The sequence below is a fragment of the Fulmarus glacialis genome, unplaced genomic scaffold, assembly GCF_000690835.1.
Source record: "Fulmarus glacialis isolate BGI_N327 unplaced genomic scaffold, ASM69083v1 Scaffold49711, whole genome shotgun sequence".
NCBI lineage: Eukaryota > Metazoa > Chordata > Aves > Procellariiformes > Procellariidae > Fulmarus > Fulmarus glacialis.
The window spans coordinates 1-17,457 of NW_009195617.1; the positions used below are offsets into that span (position 1 = coordinate 1).

Below are 17,457 nucleotides of genomic sequence, written 5' to 3' on the forward strand. Positions count from 1 at the left end.
CCGTGCCCCGCGCTGCTGCGCCGCTGCTGAAACCGGGGAGCGAGCGCTGTCCGCCCGCGGCCGGGCCGCCATGGCGTCCGGTTGTCCTCCGCCTTTCGGTGACCCGGGGGAGATGAGGGAAGGCTTTCTGTGCCCGCTGTGCCTGAAGGACCTCCAGTCTTTCTATCAGCTTCAGTCGCACTACGAGGAGGAGCACTCGAGCGAGGACAGAGATGTCAAAGGACAGCTCAAAAGTAAGAAGCATAACAGCTGTTTTAATGCGTTCGTTTTTGCCACGTAGAATTCCATATGACAAAAGCTGCTTGTACTGTGAGCGTTTTCAAAATGTCTAAAAATACTGAAATATTAATTGAAGTGAGTTCCAAGTGAGGTATGGGGTTCCATTTTTCTATAAATTACCTTAGGGCAAGGCATAATTTTTACATTATTTCCGATACTTTTAGTAAGTAAATTCTAAAGCAGGCACTTAAAAGACATCAGTCTTCAAATGTCTGATTTTACACGTGATTTTTATTACTGGCCTTTTGGAGTTTTTTGTTTGTTTTTATCTGAAAACTGATTTATACTGTAACCCAGATGAATTCTCAAGCATTACTTGAAGACTTTCAGAATATGTGGAATCTCTGGTACTTGCCAGGTACCAATTCATTACTCCCTTGTTTTGACAGTAGATAAAACTGTAGTCGCAGTTAAAGTGTAAAGTTAAGCAAGGTTGTTGTTGGGGAAAAGACGGAAAAGAATGTGGGTGGTGGAGCTGGCAGTAGATGCTGGGAGTGTCCCAGGGTTGTGCTATGGATTACCAACTTTTACTGGTGTTTGAAACATCCCTTTGAATTCTATTTAACTAAAATATTTCCCTTTTTTTACCCCCCTTGCGTACACAGTGACATTTTACGTTGAGAGAAAAATGTGCAAAAACTGGTGATAATTCTGTGTGTGCAAAAATCTTTCTGGTTTTGTTTTATTATACTAGAGATAGTGGCCTGGCAGTCTTGAATTTTTACCTCTCCCCCCCTTTTTTTTTTTTCTCCCGAGATTGATGATGATTACTGCAAAAGGCTGTTTTCTCAGTGAAAAGTTTGTGGTTTTAACAAGCCTATCCTAAGGGTAGCACAGTCAAATATTTCATGAGTCTTTAAGTTGCTTTCCATCAGTCTGGCTACTTCTTGGCTCTTAGCACTGTGCTCTTCTTGGACGGTGAAGGTAGACTGGTCAGTAGTGCAGTCATGTTCTCATCATGGGTACAGTGCTGTAATAGCTGAATCACAGATGCTTCTGTGGAGCGTTTAAACCAGAACAGCAATATGGTTTTCATTGTGGTAAGACGAAAGAAAACAACAACTTAGGCTTGGTAAGATTTCCCAAGTGCTTCTTTTATTTAATACAAAACACCTGCATTTTGATTTTGTTCTCTCTAATGTTCTTTTAATCTAAAATAGCGTACTATGACTTCTCAGACTGTCTTTCATGTGTGTCCTTGCATAAAGGATGTTGGTTTTGTCTGCTTACTTTCTGTTCTAGTTATTCATGTCAAGGTCTATCCAGTGAAGTCCCTTCTAGAAGAAGGAAGGCTGGCAGAATCACCTGTTTAAACTACCTGTTTTAGGGACTAGTATTCAAACTGCATCACAAGTGGTTGCATGACTGAACTCCAAGTATCGTAATTATGGAGTTCTAGAATTGCTTACAAATCACCTTATTACTTCAGTCGAGTCATACTGAGGTGGTTAAGTTTGACTTCATGGCAAACAAGATTATGAAGTTTGCTTGAAAAGCTTTTGTGTCTGTGGCAAAGCCATTAGGCATCCCTACTTCTTTTTGAGTATGTCACTTTCAAAGTCTTGAGTGCAAATATATTTTCTGTTTAGATAATGTAAACTTCACTTAAGAAACTGCAGTGTCTAGCTGGCATTTTCTATGCTGGCTTGAGAGTAGGTGGGGGGAGGAGAAATCCTATTTCTTAGATGATGTTACAATGCTAGCCGTTGCCAACCTGACACAGTTTTGTTGAGAAGTGTGTTTCATATCACTGAGTGTCATTTTGGGAGGTAGCATAACTTCGGCAGCTGAAAAACTGCTAGGAAGCATGATGTCTGCATGTGGGGCCTGCTGGCACAGCCCTAGTGGCTGAAGCTCGGGGGGACAGGCTCCAGTAAGGTCAAGGTGGAAGTTCCAGTGTTTTGGACACTAAATAGGAAAATTAGAATTATGAAAGGGTGTGCTAACTCCTGGTTCTCAGCAGCTTGTAAGAAAGCTTGATATATAAAAGATCTAGTTCAAGGAGATACTGAACGTGTTTGGCAAGAAAAGTAGTGCCCTCAACTTCTGCTAGCATCCAGAGAGGAACACAGCTGCAAAGGCAGTAAAAGCTCTGAAGTTTCAAGTTCCTGGTCTTTTTTTTTGGCCCAGGAGACTGCCCTCCTCTCATTAGCATTCATATCAGATAATGCAGTGGGCTGTTGAGTACTTTTGAAATTATTTAGGTGTACAAGCACACTGAAATTCTTAGTTTGTAGTTTGTGCAACAAGACAAAGAAAGTGTTGAACATCCTTGAATCCTAAGAAAATCATTGGGAATTGGGAGAATTAAGATATTATCTGTATGATGTCCCAGAATGCTGTGAAATAGGTCCCATAGTTTAAGACAGCTTACTGTTTTACTGCGAAGTCCCTGAATGGAGTTTCTAAAACTACTGTTTTGTCATTAGGACCTTAGTGCTACTTTATGACAGATAACAAAGAGCATTTCATGTCATCTGTGATTCTCTGAACTGCATTCAGGTTCTAAACAGAACATGTTGAGGATAAACTTGTCATCAAGGAAAAAGACTTGTGCTAAAAGATGAGGAATATTCCATACTGGTTTCACGTGACAGATATTCGGTGACTACCTGCCATGTTTGATAACTTGGGTTTATCTTTTTCAGATCTAGTCCAGAAGGCCAAAAGAGCAAAGAAGAAATTGCTGAAACGAGAAGGAGATGACAGAACTGATTCTGGATCTCAGGAACGATATGAGTCATTCAGCTATGGTGGAGTAGATCCATACATGTGGGAGCCCCAGGAAGTAGGTAGGAGAGCTGGAAAGCAATACACAGTGGAGATAACTTCTCTTTTGATCTTAATTGGGAAAGTGCTACAGTATTGCTGAAGTTGCATGGAATTGTGTCTGTATTCTGTTTGATTCGCTGTAGCATGGGGTTATGGGTTGCATATAGATTTTGTGCAGCCTGCCTACATTGTGTGGGGTGATGGGGAAAATGCAGATACGGGGGGGAAAAAAATGCATGGAATCAGTACCCCAACTAACCTTGAGAGCAGGGTAGCTGTTTGTCATGTCATTGTGCCTGAGCTGTTGAGGCTTGCTGGATATGCATTTACCTCTGTGCATCTAGCTTTGTCGAGGTGTTCTGCAACCATCTTGTGGCTTTTTACAAAACAGATAATCCACTAATTAATAATTAAGCTATTGCGATATAAAATCTCCAGCTTTTGGGCTACACTTAAAGTAGTTGTTAGTTTACATGTCTTGTCCATTGGTTTAAACTCTTTCAGCTTTTTCCTTGGATTTGAGGTGTAGATCGTCCCTCATTAAAAAGATGTTTACTTTAAAACAAACAAACAAAAAACCCACAAAACAAAACAAAAAAACCCAAACGCATGCCTCTGAATATAAATCTACATTTGTAGAATTTCAAGGATAAGTTGACTGAGCCTGTAATTTCAAATACTGCTATTGAAATTGCCCACAATATTATGTTATTTTCAGGGGGAGGAAGCAGCACTATCTCTGGTGGATCCTGGAAAAGTTTCCCCTGTACTGCTGACAGACTAGGACTTAGTCCTTTGAGTCTGCAGAGTCCAAGTTCTGTAGATTATTATACTTTTGACTTTGTAACTATTTTGGCAGCACTAAGCATAAATTTAGGCAGTGAACTAGCAGAAGGTTTCTGAACATTAGAGAAGTGAGAACTGTTTTCTGATCAGAGTGGAGAAGATGAACCTTACGGATTTTAGGATGGAATTTGGTGGGTTTGTGAAAGGGACTGTGTGATGTCTCCTAAACAGTGGCTGAATTCAGTTACCCAGAGGGGCCCTTTCATTCCTATGAATTCAGCTTTGGAGGTTTTTTGGTTATTTCATTAGCATGAGGAAGTGAGATTCTTACGCTTACATAGGTAGTATCAAAAAGCAACATCTAATTTTGTGTTCTATCAGTCAGAAGAAAGATTATTTTTTTTATTTTGTCTGTAACTTTGATTTTTAATACCTGGCTCATCCAACTCAGAAAAGGATCAAAACTTAAACTTGAAACCAACGTTGTCGAGTATGAATTGTACATTTTTAAATAGATGCTATATTGTTCTTTTGTATACTTGGTGATCAGTTTTCTGTAAATCTGAACTGTCATCAAGGATTTGATTCAGACCCCCAAAGATGGAAGGATGATCAGAAGTCTGAAAGAGAAATTGCTGTTGCATAGACCTCCAATAATCATTGGACCTGCGTCTTCCCTTTGTTCAACATGTAGCCAGGAAACTAAGGGGAGTTGGTTTTGAGAATACTACTAGTTGATAATAGCTTGCCAAATATAACTGAGGGATGAATAGGGGGAAAAAAAAAATTTGTTGCAGATCTTCTTGTTAACATAGTGCCTGTTGTTTTCTGTAGTAGAAATAAAACTGTTTATTGATAGCCTGGAGATTAGGCTTTAACCTGCATGTCTTATTTAGAGCAGCACCGTGAAAATTTAGGATTCTAATGTGTCTTTAAAATTCGATTTGAACGTGAGAAATAAATCATGAAGAGACAGCTGTCTATCAAGAGGCATCTAAATGCATGTAAATCCATACAGAACACCTGGGTGACTATGAAAACTTTCTGCTATCTCTCCAGGTGCTATGAGAAGCCATCTTTCTGATTTCAAGAAACACCGAGCAGCCAGGATTGATCACTATGTAGTTGAAGTCAATAAGTTAATAATCAGGTTAGAAAAGGTAAATTTGCTGCTTTTTAATATTCCAGCCTTCTGAATGTTTCCTACATTAAAAAAAATCATAATTTAGTGTGAAGCGTGCCCACTTATCTAGCAGTGCACTTCATAAAGGATTCTAAACTATGACTCTCCTCAGACATTACTGTTTTCCTTTTTTATCCTTGAGTACTGTGCTTGGTCTGACCCTGTACTGTGGATATGATTTCTGTTTCTATGCACTATTTTCAAGCTGAAGATGCTACTTCCACGTGCTTCAAAAACCATCTGTTTCCCTGTATATTTTCTCCATCTTTTACTTCGCTAAATTTCTCCCTAATGTTTTTGTCATGATTCTTCCAGCTTCTCATTCTTCAAAATCTACCAATGATACACTTACATTTTGGCAGTAATGTTGGATGCTGTAAGGATTATGTCCACAATGCTCTGATTTGTACAGGTTTGGCAGTCATTGTTTAGCAGTACTTGTATGAATGTGGCATTAGAAATAAATAGGAAAGTTGCAGGAATCTGGTGTAAAACAGACTGAGACTCCCATCTCTTAAAAATGCCAGGTTTCTTTTTCTCATTGGGCTCGTTGTGTTGGGTTTTTTTCTTGCAAAAGTACAATTTTCTTGAATGTATTGTTTATCTTCTACTAGCTTACATCGTTTGACAGAGCAAACACCGAGTCAGCTAAAATAAGAGGTTGGTATGAGCTTACCTCAGACTATTTGCTCTTATAGTTCAAGCAGCTGAGGAATTAATAGAATGAATATCCTATGTTGTCTGTGTTCTGTCTCCTATTGCCCGATCACAGCTATAGAGAAGTCTGTTGTGCCTTGGGTCAGCGATCAGGATGTTCCGTTCTGCCCAGACTGTGGCAATAAGTTCAGTATTCGAAACCGACGTCATCACTGCCGCCTTTGTGGGTCTATTATGTGCAAGAAGTGCATGGAACTTGTCAGTCTTCCTTTGGCAAGTAAGTACAGTGTGTGGTGTTAATTCCTCCTTTCCTTAGCTCACAGCCAGGTGCTGACTGCATCCTGGCTTTTTGCCATTAGAAAAAAAGTGGCTGGTAATATTCTGCCTGTGTGGAAAACTTGGTCCTTCATGTGTCAATCAGTTTCACGCAGATACGTACCTGTGAAACAGAATAAGAACGATTTCTCCATTCTTTGTCTCTGTTTCTTCAGATTTGGAAGTGTTACATAACACTGAAAAAGTTACTAGAAGAAGTAGTAGTATATACTACTAGTAAATATACTAGCAAATATAATTAACATTTCGTGTCTTATTCTACTGAGTACCATAACTATGAAGGTATTAACTTCAGGAATTGTAACTGCCAAGTTTAAAACTATTGTGGATTTTCCAGTCTTGCCCGTGGTTGTCCAAATGCTGACATTAAGGAAATTCATCCACAAGCCTTTAAGAAAGCCTTCAAACTTTAATTTCCACATCTAGTGCATTGGAGAGGAGACCGTATTTTCTGTGGAAATAAATGACATTAACTGTGCTTTCTGGAGCATTCAAGCACAAAACATGGACAGCATTAACATACCTGTTCTTCCAGACACTATTCTATAACTATGCAAGCTCCAACATGAGAATGCTTCTAGGCGTAAGCAAAGTAGGTGGTTCTCAGCAGTCTGCTCTCGAGCTGCTTGTAGAACGGAGCAGGATTTACAGAGCAGACCCAAATTCTGACTTGCAGTCTTGGTTGTCATGGGTTCCTTGCGTGTCTTTCAACAGACTGTTTCAACTTGGTTTTCTAATATTACCTGAATGTAAAGTTTCTGTTAAAGTGCAATTCATTTGCGTTGGTAAAATCTGTTGGCTTCTCCAGTCACTGTAAAATTACCTGTGTATAATTTTTAGGCAAACTCACTAGTGCCAGCAAAGAGGCCTTGGGTTCTCATACTAGCCCAAACTCCTCACCTAATAGTGTCCATGGCTCCCGCCGTGGCAGCATTAGCAGCATAAGCAGTGTGAGCTCAGTTCTGGATGAGAAGGATGATGACCGAATCCGTTGTTGTCGGCACTGCAAAGATACCCTGTTGAAAAGAGAACAACAGATTGATGAGAAAGAATACACTCCAGACATTGTGAAACTCTATGAGGTAAATCAGACTCTTTGCTGCTTTCATCCTCACTGTATATATCTGCAGTTGTCACTACTTCACTTTTGGCTTGTTATCTCATGTCCAAGCTCTTACTTTACAACTTAATACTCACTTGTGTTACAGTAGACTATTGGGTGTTTACGCCATGTACAAAGATATATCTGAAATGATGCAGCCTGTTGCCATATAGTATTTATATCCCACGACAACTTCAAACATTCTTTTAAGATACGTCTTCATTCTCATCATCTGGAACTAATAGTTCTGAGATGCCCCTCTCTTAAAATTGTGAACTATGTCAGCTGGGATACCTCAGAACAGTTCTTGTTTAAACCAATGATATGCTGTGCACTTTGCTGATGGGCTGCACTGGAACTATAGGACTCGATGTTGTCAGCACTGTTTGTCCTCACACTGATGGCAAATGCTTTTTTGAACCATCTATATCCATCAACAGCATATGGCTGGAACATTGTGTTCAAATATGCTTTGAAAGCAGGTACTGACAATCATTAGGTATCTTTTCAGTAGAGTCTGCAAACCCCCCAGGTTAGTATTAATGGGAGTTTCTTCTGGTGCTCTTTGTGAAGAGATTTAAAGCTAGAAGTTGTCGAAGTCATCCATTAAAACAGCTTCCGAATTCAAAATTCACTTCGCAGGGGTACAGGGAGTCTTTCTCTGTTCCTCTCCATGCCATCTGCGTTCTGAAGATAACTGGAGAGTCTTGTTATCCTGAATAGTTAAATGGCTTTCATCACAGTTAACTTTGAATGTGCACAGGCAGCATGAAAGGTTTATGTCAGCATGTTCTTGCATTGGTGTTTTAATATAAGTTCTTTTTTTATACATTTTGTTTTAAATAAGAAACTTCGACTCTGCATGGAGAAGGTTGACCAGAAGGCGCCAGAATACATAAGGATGGCAGAATCACTGAAGTAAGCCCCATTTACTGATTTTTTTTTTTTAATTAATATATGTATTTTTCCTCCCAAAAAGTGTGGGAAGGAGTAAGGAAGTGGTGTGCTAAGGCTGCAAGAGTATGTAAATTATAAAAAAAAGCGCCAGATTATCTGTTGTCTTTTGGATGCTCTTCAAACAAAGTAGTACTGAATTAATTATAATGGTAACATTGCATACAGAGAAGTAGTCTGATTTTTTTTTTTTTTTTTTAAAAGCCGCTTCCCAGTGAGGCGCCACTGTCAGACTTTGACATGTCATCTTTGCAAAAAGGAAGTACAAGGCTACAATTCTTGTGTAAATGAGGCTCTTCGAAACAGTTGAAGTAGGGTATTACTGCCCTCAGCTGGACGGTATGGCTTCCCAGTAGCACCAGCAGCAAAGGATTGTTTGAATGCTTCTTATCTGTTCTTGGGTAAAGCAAGCCACCTTCACCTGACCATTGTTCTAAATCTAGCTGGCCTGCCCTGTGCTGCAGTGGATAAGCAGCATTCACATATCACACTTTTGTGCATAATTTCTTGCGGTAGTATTCTCTCACTGGCGTAACTTAAATCTCTCCAGCTGTATCTGCAAGAGGTTGTCAGGTTATACTTCTGGCTTGTATAGTAGAGAAATACACACATTGGTCTTGGACTATGAAGCATGTCCATTTGGGAAGTTAAAGTTAACGGGTGTTTCTGTACCTGTCCTTCAGATCTGATGGTTGTAGAAAAATTAGGCTGTCATTCATCATAACAAAACTGTTCTGTAAAAACACACCAAAAGGAAGAAAGAAGTATAGAAGGTGAAAAACGTGCTAAGCTGTTACTGCTTTTTGTCATGACTTCATAAGAGCTGGTGTTATGTGGCTTAACAACTGGAGAAAAGTAAAAATATGAATGTCCTGGATAATGGAAGCACATGTCAGAAAACAACAGACTTCTTACTGATGAAATTAAGGATTTTTGACTAGTAGTGAGTCCCAGAAACTGGAATCATACGGATAGTTAAGTTGCTTTTGAGAGAGTGATCCTTATCTTTTATATTTGTGATTTAAAAGGAGAGGGAAGCTAAAAACTGGTGAAGAGTCTTCCCTGTTAAATCCTAATTTGTTTTTTCAATAAATGAGAGATTCTAGTAAAGTGCATGTAATTGTTTCTGTCCCCATGTGGACAGTTGGTTACTAGCATCTTAAATATTATACCCATGTAGGGTTGTAAGCTTTTGCTTTCTGACAAACGTTAGTAGAGATAACTATTTTACTTTAATGGTATAGTTACTCAGTCAGTGTTTTTTCTGCACCCAATCGCCTGGAAAAAAACACAAAATAGATGCATTTGCTAAGTATGTGTATATTCTAGATATTATTGGTAGAGTGGCATTTTTGTGTTAAAATACAATTTCTCCTGTAACAGTAAATAATAATAATACAATCATAAATAAAATGATTTCTGTAGAAGTGTTCATGTTCACAAGATGATTGTAATTTTCCACTTCTGTCACAAAGAAAGGGTTTTTAAACACAATGAGTTTGAAATAAAATCATTCAACCCCTTTAGTGTTAGCTATTCTTACCATTGTTGAATCTTAGACATGTTGGGATAACTTCTAGTGTTGTATGTATTGTTAGCTGGATGCATGACTTACAATAAAGTTTATTTATTTCTTAGTGCTGGGGAGACAACCTACAATCTTGAACATGCTAATGACTTGAGGGTGGAGATTCAAAAAGTATACGAATTTATAGATGCCTTAAGGTAAAAGAAGATCCCTCTCTCCCCCTACCCCCAGTATCTCCCTCTGTTACGACTTCTCTGTAGTTTTTCTCAACTGTTGGTGTCTGTGTTTCTGTAGCATATATATGCTTATTCATATGAATAATCAATTTGTCTGCTTAGTTGTAAAGAGCATGTGAAAAACGGTAGATGCTGTTCCTGTGCACTATCAATTTCTGCTTCCTTTTCCAGCCTTAAAATCATGCATTCCTCTGCAGTGGAAATAACTAAGCACAGAGGAAACAAATAGCGGCACAGTTGTTTGTTTTTTTTAAAAAAAAAAAAACAAAACCAAAAACCACACCAAAAAAACGTGGGAATGGAAAGTGTTATAACTTGTAATATCCAGAATACCTAAAAGAACATCAGAAAATTTTCATCCAATGCTCTCTTTCCTTCTATTGCATTTTTGCTTGCCCTTGTTTTTGAACTGATCAGGCTGTATGTTTGCTTTGATTCAGTAAGAAGATTTTGAGTTTAGGCTTGCATGAAGATCCCCAACCTCATCCTAAAACACTGCAACTTCAGAGAATGATAAGATATTCAGCTACACTTTTTGTTCAGGTAAATGGAGCATATGTTATGAGCTGAATGTAAATTCTATATAGTGTTCTCCTTGCCAGGCATCACCATGGTTTGAAACTATTTTGACAGGAGGTTTAGTTCTATACATTTTCTGTAGTTCCCTTAATGACTTACGGCAGCCTTAAATGAGCTAGCTTGAATACAGATAGTGTAGTCAGAGCAGCATTGAATTTAGGGACGTAAGAGAATGTGTGAATCTTGGCTTTGTCTCTTGCTGAGGTGTGAATCTAGCTAGCAGTACAGTTATGGCAGCAAAGATGTGCTCAGACTTGCAGCAGTGACTGCAGTGTAGAAGTACCTTTTATTTGTTTGTGGGGCATTGTGTTGGTGGTATCTCTCTTTTCAAGTATTTGAAAATTGGCTAAATGCCTGCAAGCAACACTGTAAAGATTTCATTTTTTGCAGGAAAAACTGCTTGGCCTAATGTCCCTGCCAACCAAAGATCAGTATGAAGAATTGAAGAAGAGAAGACTGCATATGGTAAGACTGGTTAAGATCTTCTACATCTTGTGTCAGGGCCTCCTTCAAGGGCTTAAGGCTAGTAGCTATGTGTATATGAATAGTTGCCTTTAACATTGGATTTCAATTTTTCATTTTTTGATGCAGATCATTCCATACCCTTTTCCAGGGATTCATGTAACACCATCGTTGTATTTTATCCAGAACATAAGTAGGTGTGTACTGAGCAGCTGAACACTTCTAGAAGGCAGCAGTGACTTGGTTGTGCATGCTGTTTCTGCTGCAGTGCATGCAGAGAAAGCCCGAAACTAAGTATGTTAGTTTACATGGATTTTCAAATTGTGTTCTGGAGTTCATTTGCACAAGTAGAATTTGGTGACTTCTTTTGGTGGTGAAAAAGGACATATTAGAATAAGGATGTCTCTTCAGAGAAAGAGGTTTTTTTCAGTTAGGAGGGAGGACATCATTAATTGTAAATTAAACCATCTTGTGGTAGAAGTTGAAAAATAAGAATTGTTGCACTCCAAAAGCTAATGATATCAGTGACTGATGCTCTGTTAGAGATGTCTGCTGTAGTCAGATGTGATACGGTTACTGTCCAAATCAATCTAGACCACTCTTTGCACAGTTGCATGAGGCATTTTTTTGCTCTATATAAAGCACTGTCACTGCTCCTACTTGCCGTCAACTTTGTAGAGCCAGATGTCATGGGATTGTGATCAATATCATCACAAACAAACTGAAGGGAAGCATTTAGGTAATACTATGAAAATAAGCATTTTCTGCAAAGTAACCAAAAATGCAGCTGATACCTTTCAGTGACAGCCAGCAATGTCTAAGATCAGCTAACTTCTTGTACCTACGGATATTTAGAACAGAATTTTTCAATCTCATGGTGTTCTCTACTACATTTTTTGTTCTAGGTGGCTCTTGAAACACATGGAAAACAAGAGGAAAAGCAGAAAGACTCTATCTCCAGATCTGCAGCCGCAGTTAATGGTGATGCAACTCACCTGAAAAAAGGAACAGTCAGGAAATCTGAAGGCTGGTTGCCTACATCTAGCATATCGAGAGAGAGTGAGATAGCAGACCCACTTCTTCAGCAGATTGACAATATCACATCTTTTATTAAGCAAGCAAAGGCAGCTAATAGGATAGACGAGGTCCATATGTTGCAAGAGAACCTGAGGCAGCTTCAGGATGAATACGATCAACAACAAACTCTGAAAGCTATCGAGCTTTCTAAAAAACAGGCAGAAGAGGAAGAGATGCAAAGGGAGGAACTTCAGGTCCTTCGTGAAAAAGAGTGGGAAAGAGAACACCACAAATTCATGTCTCAGCATTCAAGGACATGTTCCTTAGACTTCAGAGAAGTGAAGCAGCATCAGCATGAAGTTGCAAAAGAGAATCAGAACTTGACAGCACATGCATTGGATTTGGATATTACTCAGATCAAAGGGGCCCCAAGTTTTGAAACTCCTGCTGTTGAGCAGCTGCCAGCTGAAGAGCACTTGATCTTCACACTCAAACCCCAGAACCACCCACAGTGTGACAAAGACCAAGATCAGACAGCCTGTCTAAACCCCTTTGAAGATGAGGCAGATACCCCTCAGTTAGAGGAAGATCCTGCTAACCCATTTGCCAAAGACGCTTCTCCAGTGGTTTCTTTATCTAACACAGCTCTGCAAAGTGATAAAAAAGAATATAATCCATTTGAAAATGAGGAGGAGGATGAACAAACTAATGGAGCACCTCGCAGTATTTCAAACCCTTTTGAAGAGGATGAAAATCTGTTTCAAAAGCCTGGGGGCAGTTGGAATTCTGGGAATCCATTTGAAGAGGGATCCTCTACCAATCCCTTTGAAGTGGAGGATGGCAATGAGACCTCTGGAGAGGAGGCTATAGAAGAAGAGCTGCTTCTCCAACAGATAGATAACATCAAAGCTTATATATTTGATGCCAAACACAGTGGACGAATGGATGAGGTGGAGGTACTGACAGAGAACTTAAAGGAATTGAAGCGCACATTAGCAAAGCAGAAGGAGAAATCCAACTGCTGAAGCAGAAATAGGGCTATGTAATAATTATTTTAAGTTTGCTGTTAAATATGGGAAGGCAGAGCAGATACTTGTAAACAGAAGTACAGATCACAAGAGGGAATTGGGAGAATCTTGACTTTTATGCACTTTCAATTAGGCATTTCCACTACTACTCAGTCTTGAAAGAATTATTGAGGTATGCTGCTGGTCTCAAACACTTACACTAAGAAATTTTAAAATAACTTGTTGCAACACTCTCTTAATGCTAACTGGTCTTACTGTGTGCTTATTTTGGTCAAAGTGGTTAAGTGCTCATAGGGAACCATGGTTTAGAAATGGTTGCAATGTTGGTTTGTCATCTTTTCCCCCTTTCTGTTGTGGCATTGGCCTTTCAAGTGGGACTTTGACTAGAGACGAAAACTCTTTTAAAACTTCAGCATCCTCTGGTAATGACACAGTGCAGTGTTACAGGCTAGCTTAATTGCCTAATGGTGTTATGAGAAAGTGCTGTTAAAAGGCTACTGTGATTCTTTGAGGTGCAGAATATATAAGCTTGCAGACCAATTTTGTGCGATGCTAATACATAAAAGGGATTTTAAGACTGAGAAGAACTTTATAACTGATCCTAGTATGAGTAACTTTTTAATGTTTATAAAAATTCCCAAGTAAAATTTGGATGCTGACTTTCATCACTTTCAGTTTCCCATTTGCTCTGAGCACAAACTACAGTGTAATAGAGCGCACCATGCTGGCTTCAGAGACCTGCTTGCGAGGGAACAAGCATCTCATTTCCAGGGAAAAGAGCATCAGGCTAGCACCATTTCAAACTACAATACAAAGGGTGACCCTCCAATTCCTAATTATCTTATGGAATCTACACATTCCTTTAAATTCTCTGGGTGACGGAATGATCATGTTTGTCATATTTGTGAGACTGGAACCCTCTTTTTGTAGCATTCAAGGAACAAAAATCTTGTTTACAATGGAGAGCTGAAGTGCCACTGAACTGGAATCCTGTGAAAGCTGGGAGACAAAGTCTGTGGCTGTGATAGTGCATATTTGATTCCCCTGAGAAGTTATGAGAATCAGGGATGTCTGCCTTAAACAAGCTCCGAATTGGAGTCATCCTGTGGTCTGGGGGATGAGTAGGTGATGGCCAGCACCTGTGATGCAGGAGGGCTTAGAGCTGGGCTTCTGAAGATAGGTATCAGAAATGTAGGAACACTTCAGGGTTAGGTCAGCCTGTATCTTTGCGAAAGATGGAGCCTGACTTTTATCTTTGAAAGGCAGACGTCCATCATCAGGCATCAGTGTTTGAAAGCATGGTGGGGAACAGTTAGTCTAAAGGGTGTATTTATTTAAAGCTGAAATAGAGGAAAATCAGGCAGATCACACTGTATAGCACTAATAATAGCGGGCTTACTCAGAAGTGTAAACTTTTATGGAACATGTCTTTTAACTATGTCTCTGATTATATATTAGCATAGCTGTAACCCAAGCATTGCGTAATACTTTAGAGACACAAATAATTATGCTACCTAAAGAGAAGGAACTCTAGCATTATTTTGCTCTAAATAAATGGAGGTAGGGACTTGCGGAACTGTTGTTTTAAAAAACCAAACCACCTATATCCTCACTTAATAGCACTAGTAACTGATCAAAACAACTTAAGAGCAGCCAGTTAAGGACAGCTGATGTTCTTCTTACTGTAGCCTGCATCTGAAGTTGAAAGGTGTGCAGAACAGGTTGTCTTAAGACCATGAAGTTTTTATATTGAGATGTTTTATTAGTGTTGATTGAGTCCCTGAATGTTATTTTGCACCAAGTGAAATGAACAGAGGATTCTGAAAGGTCGTAAACTAACAAAACATGTGCACTGTGGCACCAGATTCACAAAGGCAGCAAAAAATAAATGGTTAAGATAGCTAAACGTAATCCCTGGAATTGTTTAACAGAAATAGTATAAGGTAGCTATTTAAGACAGACTCGTTTGCTAGTCAAGAGGATTGCTCCCTGCACTAACCCAAAGCTTTTTTTGGTATCAACATGAAAAAAATGTTTCAGTGGCTTCAGCTTTCACATTTTAAAAGTGTTTTTTTTCCTTGTTGCAACTATCCTGCCTTGTTTGTATTTTCAGTCTAATACACTAATAATTAAAGTATCCTTATTGTACATGTAATAATGTAGTGTTACAAGCAGGTAACAGACTAGCATACCTCATGACCTTTGTCAGTGTTAAATGTGATAGACTAGACATCTGATACTGAAGTAATCTCCAAAGTGAAAACCTTTTATGCTGGTATTTGGACTGCTGTGTGGCTCACAAGGCACAACACAATGAAGACATCTTAACCATAAAGCTCAATAAATAGCTAGCGTTGACTTTTGTTAAAAATGCATGCACTACTATGTATGGAAACTTTGTAAACAGAGATGAAATAAAACAACATGTTTATTTTGTGCTGTGTTCGTCCCTGACAATTTTTACAGGACGCTTGAATCACTGTGAAATTTTGTACTCGACCATTAGCTCAGAAATGCTGAAATACAGTTCTACAGTAATTTGCATATATAAGCCTGACTTAAGGTATGTGCAATTACCAAATTCCAAGCAATATAGTACTATCTATCATATGTTTATATACTATTATAGGTATAGTCTAATTGTTTGGTGAGGCAGAAGCTATGATGATTTAGAATGTTTTTTTGACCATGTGCAGGGAGCAGGAGTGTTTGAGGCAAGAGTTACATAGCGGCACTGGACTTGGAAGCATAATGGACTTGCTGGCTAGAAGGTGCTGGAAGTTGATAAATCTAGACACAGTTCTCCTTTATATGGCTTTTTTTTTTTTAAGGAAGACTTTAGGAAATTGTCTTAATTTAAGAGGTAGCTTTGAATTTTTTTTGAAGGACAATATAAAAATAATTGTAAAGCATTATCTTTCAAATACCAGCTTACGTGTTCTCCTTTACCGCTGATATTCTTGACTTGATCAGTGCTTCTCAGAGCTGCAGTATCAACTGCAAAAGTTGTATCTTCTTGTAAATGAGACTTCTCACTGTTTCTGAGTAGTAACTAAATAAATTAAGAAAATTCAGTATGTAGTTTGAGGCTGGAGTTACATTATCATTTGGCTGTCTTCAGTTAGTACAAGATGGAAATCGGCAGGAACACTTTTACACCACTCCCTATAAATTGTGGATTCTGTGCTGCTTCTAAGATAAATTAACTTTTTAGTCTAGTCTCTCTATCCCAAAGCAAACATGATCTTGTTTTTGCCATAACCTTATACATGCAGGCATGAGTAGGAAATAGGGCTTTAGTCATTCCGTTTTCCTTGTTCTGTTTTCCTTCTACACAGTGTTGACTGTAATGTTTTGTATAACTGGCACCAAAAAGCTGGGGGTTTAACTTTTATTTATTTGTCACTTTAATTATTCTAGTTGTAGCTTTAAGAAGACTTATGAGACAAGGTTGTCGGTATTATATGAACTTGCTTGTTCCTGTTTCCAGGAGCTGTTAGCTCCTGTCTCTCGCTGAAGTACGTTGATCATCCAGCCCTGAGGTAAAACAACTGCATGACTTGAGATGTCAGGCTGATGCTTCATTTTTCACAGCAGCTTTGTATTTTCCCCTCATCTCTTTGGGCAGTGGCACAAAAGCAGGGCAGGGAACTTGGCCTTCAATTTCACACATGCATTCTCGCAGATGATACTTCTTGGGCCCAAATGTTGCTGGATGTGATAGTTTTTTCCTTTCTCTTTCCTCTTTTTCAAGCGTTTCTCTAGAGAAGAGATCTGTTTGTTACTATCAGAAGCCTGAATGGCAACACTTCCTCTCCCCTCCCCAGACCAATTTATCAGAAAGATGGATTTACAGTTCCTAGCTTGTGGACTTTACCTCGCTCATGTCAATTTTGTCTGGGAAAAGTGGTATTTCCTTCTGTATACCTGACAAAAGTTTGCAGGGTTTGTATTATGATGTATGCTAGACTGTACATTAGCTTATTAAGTGTTACTTACTTGCTTTTCCCCAAGATTTTTTTAATGTGCTCTGTTATCTCTTTGTTGGTTTTATCTTCCACGTCAACCAAAACTTGTTCTCCGTTGTCTGTCAAGAAAGATTTGTAATAGTACATGAAATAGTACCCCTTCCCTACCGCATGCTGTTTCACAGTAGCTGCAAGAAGTGTTTTAAACACAAAACTAAGACATGTGCGTCTCTACTACAGTTACTGTACAATGTAATGTTTCAATAGAAAAAGCAAAGTCTTCATCTAGGACGACTCGAGGACAGCTCGCAGAAGCGTGAGGCAGTGGCGGTGAGCACAGGGTGTTTGCTAAGGTACAAAGCCCCTTCTCTTATCAAGCTTCCTCCCCCTTTGCAGGCCGAGACGTGGGGTCCAAGTTAGAATGACGGAAGCGTGACTCAAACCACGCTTCCAGCGTGAAAACCACCGCTGCTCTGATGCCTCCTGCAGACGAACCGCCTCGGGGGAAGCCCCGCTCGGGGCTCACGGCGGCACAGGGGGCCCGGGGCCGGAGCGCCCTCGGGGTAGGCC

General features: G+C 39.3%; 2 protein-coding genes across 2 annotated transcripts; one reads left to right on the top strand and one right to left on the bottom strand.

Annotated features, from left to right (window-relative positions):
* The first annotated feature begins 70 nt into the window (after positions 1-70).
* On the top strand, positions 71-12,916 carry ZFYVE20 (zinc finger, FYVE domain containing 20). Its single transcript, XM_009588133.1, has 11 exons — positions 71-233; positions 2,928-3,071; positions 4,897-4,997; positions 5,635-5,680; positions 5,793-5,954; positions 6,854-7,095; positions 7,963-8,033; positions 9,708-9,794; positions 10,274-10,376; positions 10,803-10,877; positions 11,780-12,916. The coding sequence occupies exons 1-11, from the start codon at positions 71-73 to the stop codon at positions 12,914-12,916; spliced, it is 2,331 nt and encodes a 776-aa protein (XP_009586428.1).
* Positions 12,917-16,487: 3,571 nt separating this feature from the next.
* On the bottom strand, positions 16,488-17,075 carry MRPS25 (mitochondrial ribosomal protein S25; the record flags this gene model as incomplete). Its single annotated transcript, XM_009588134.1, has 2 exons — positions 16,488-16,680; positions 16,919-17,075. Coding segments are annotated over 2 exons (350 nt in total), but the record flags the coding sequence as incomplete, so codon positions are not given.
* Positions 17,076-17,457: the final 382 nt, after the last annotated feature.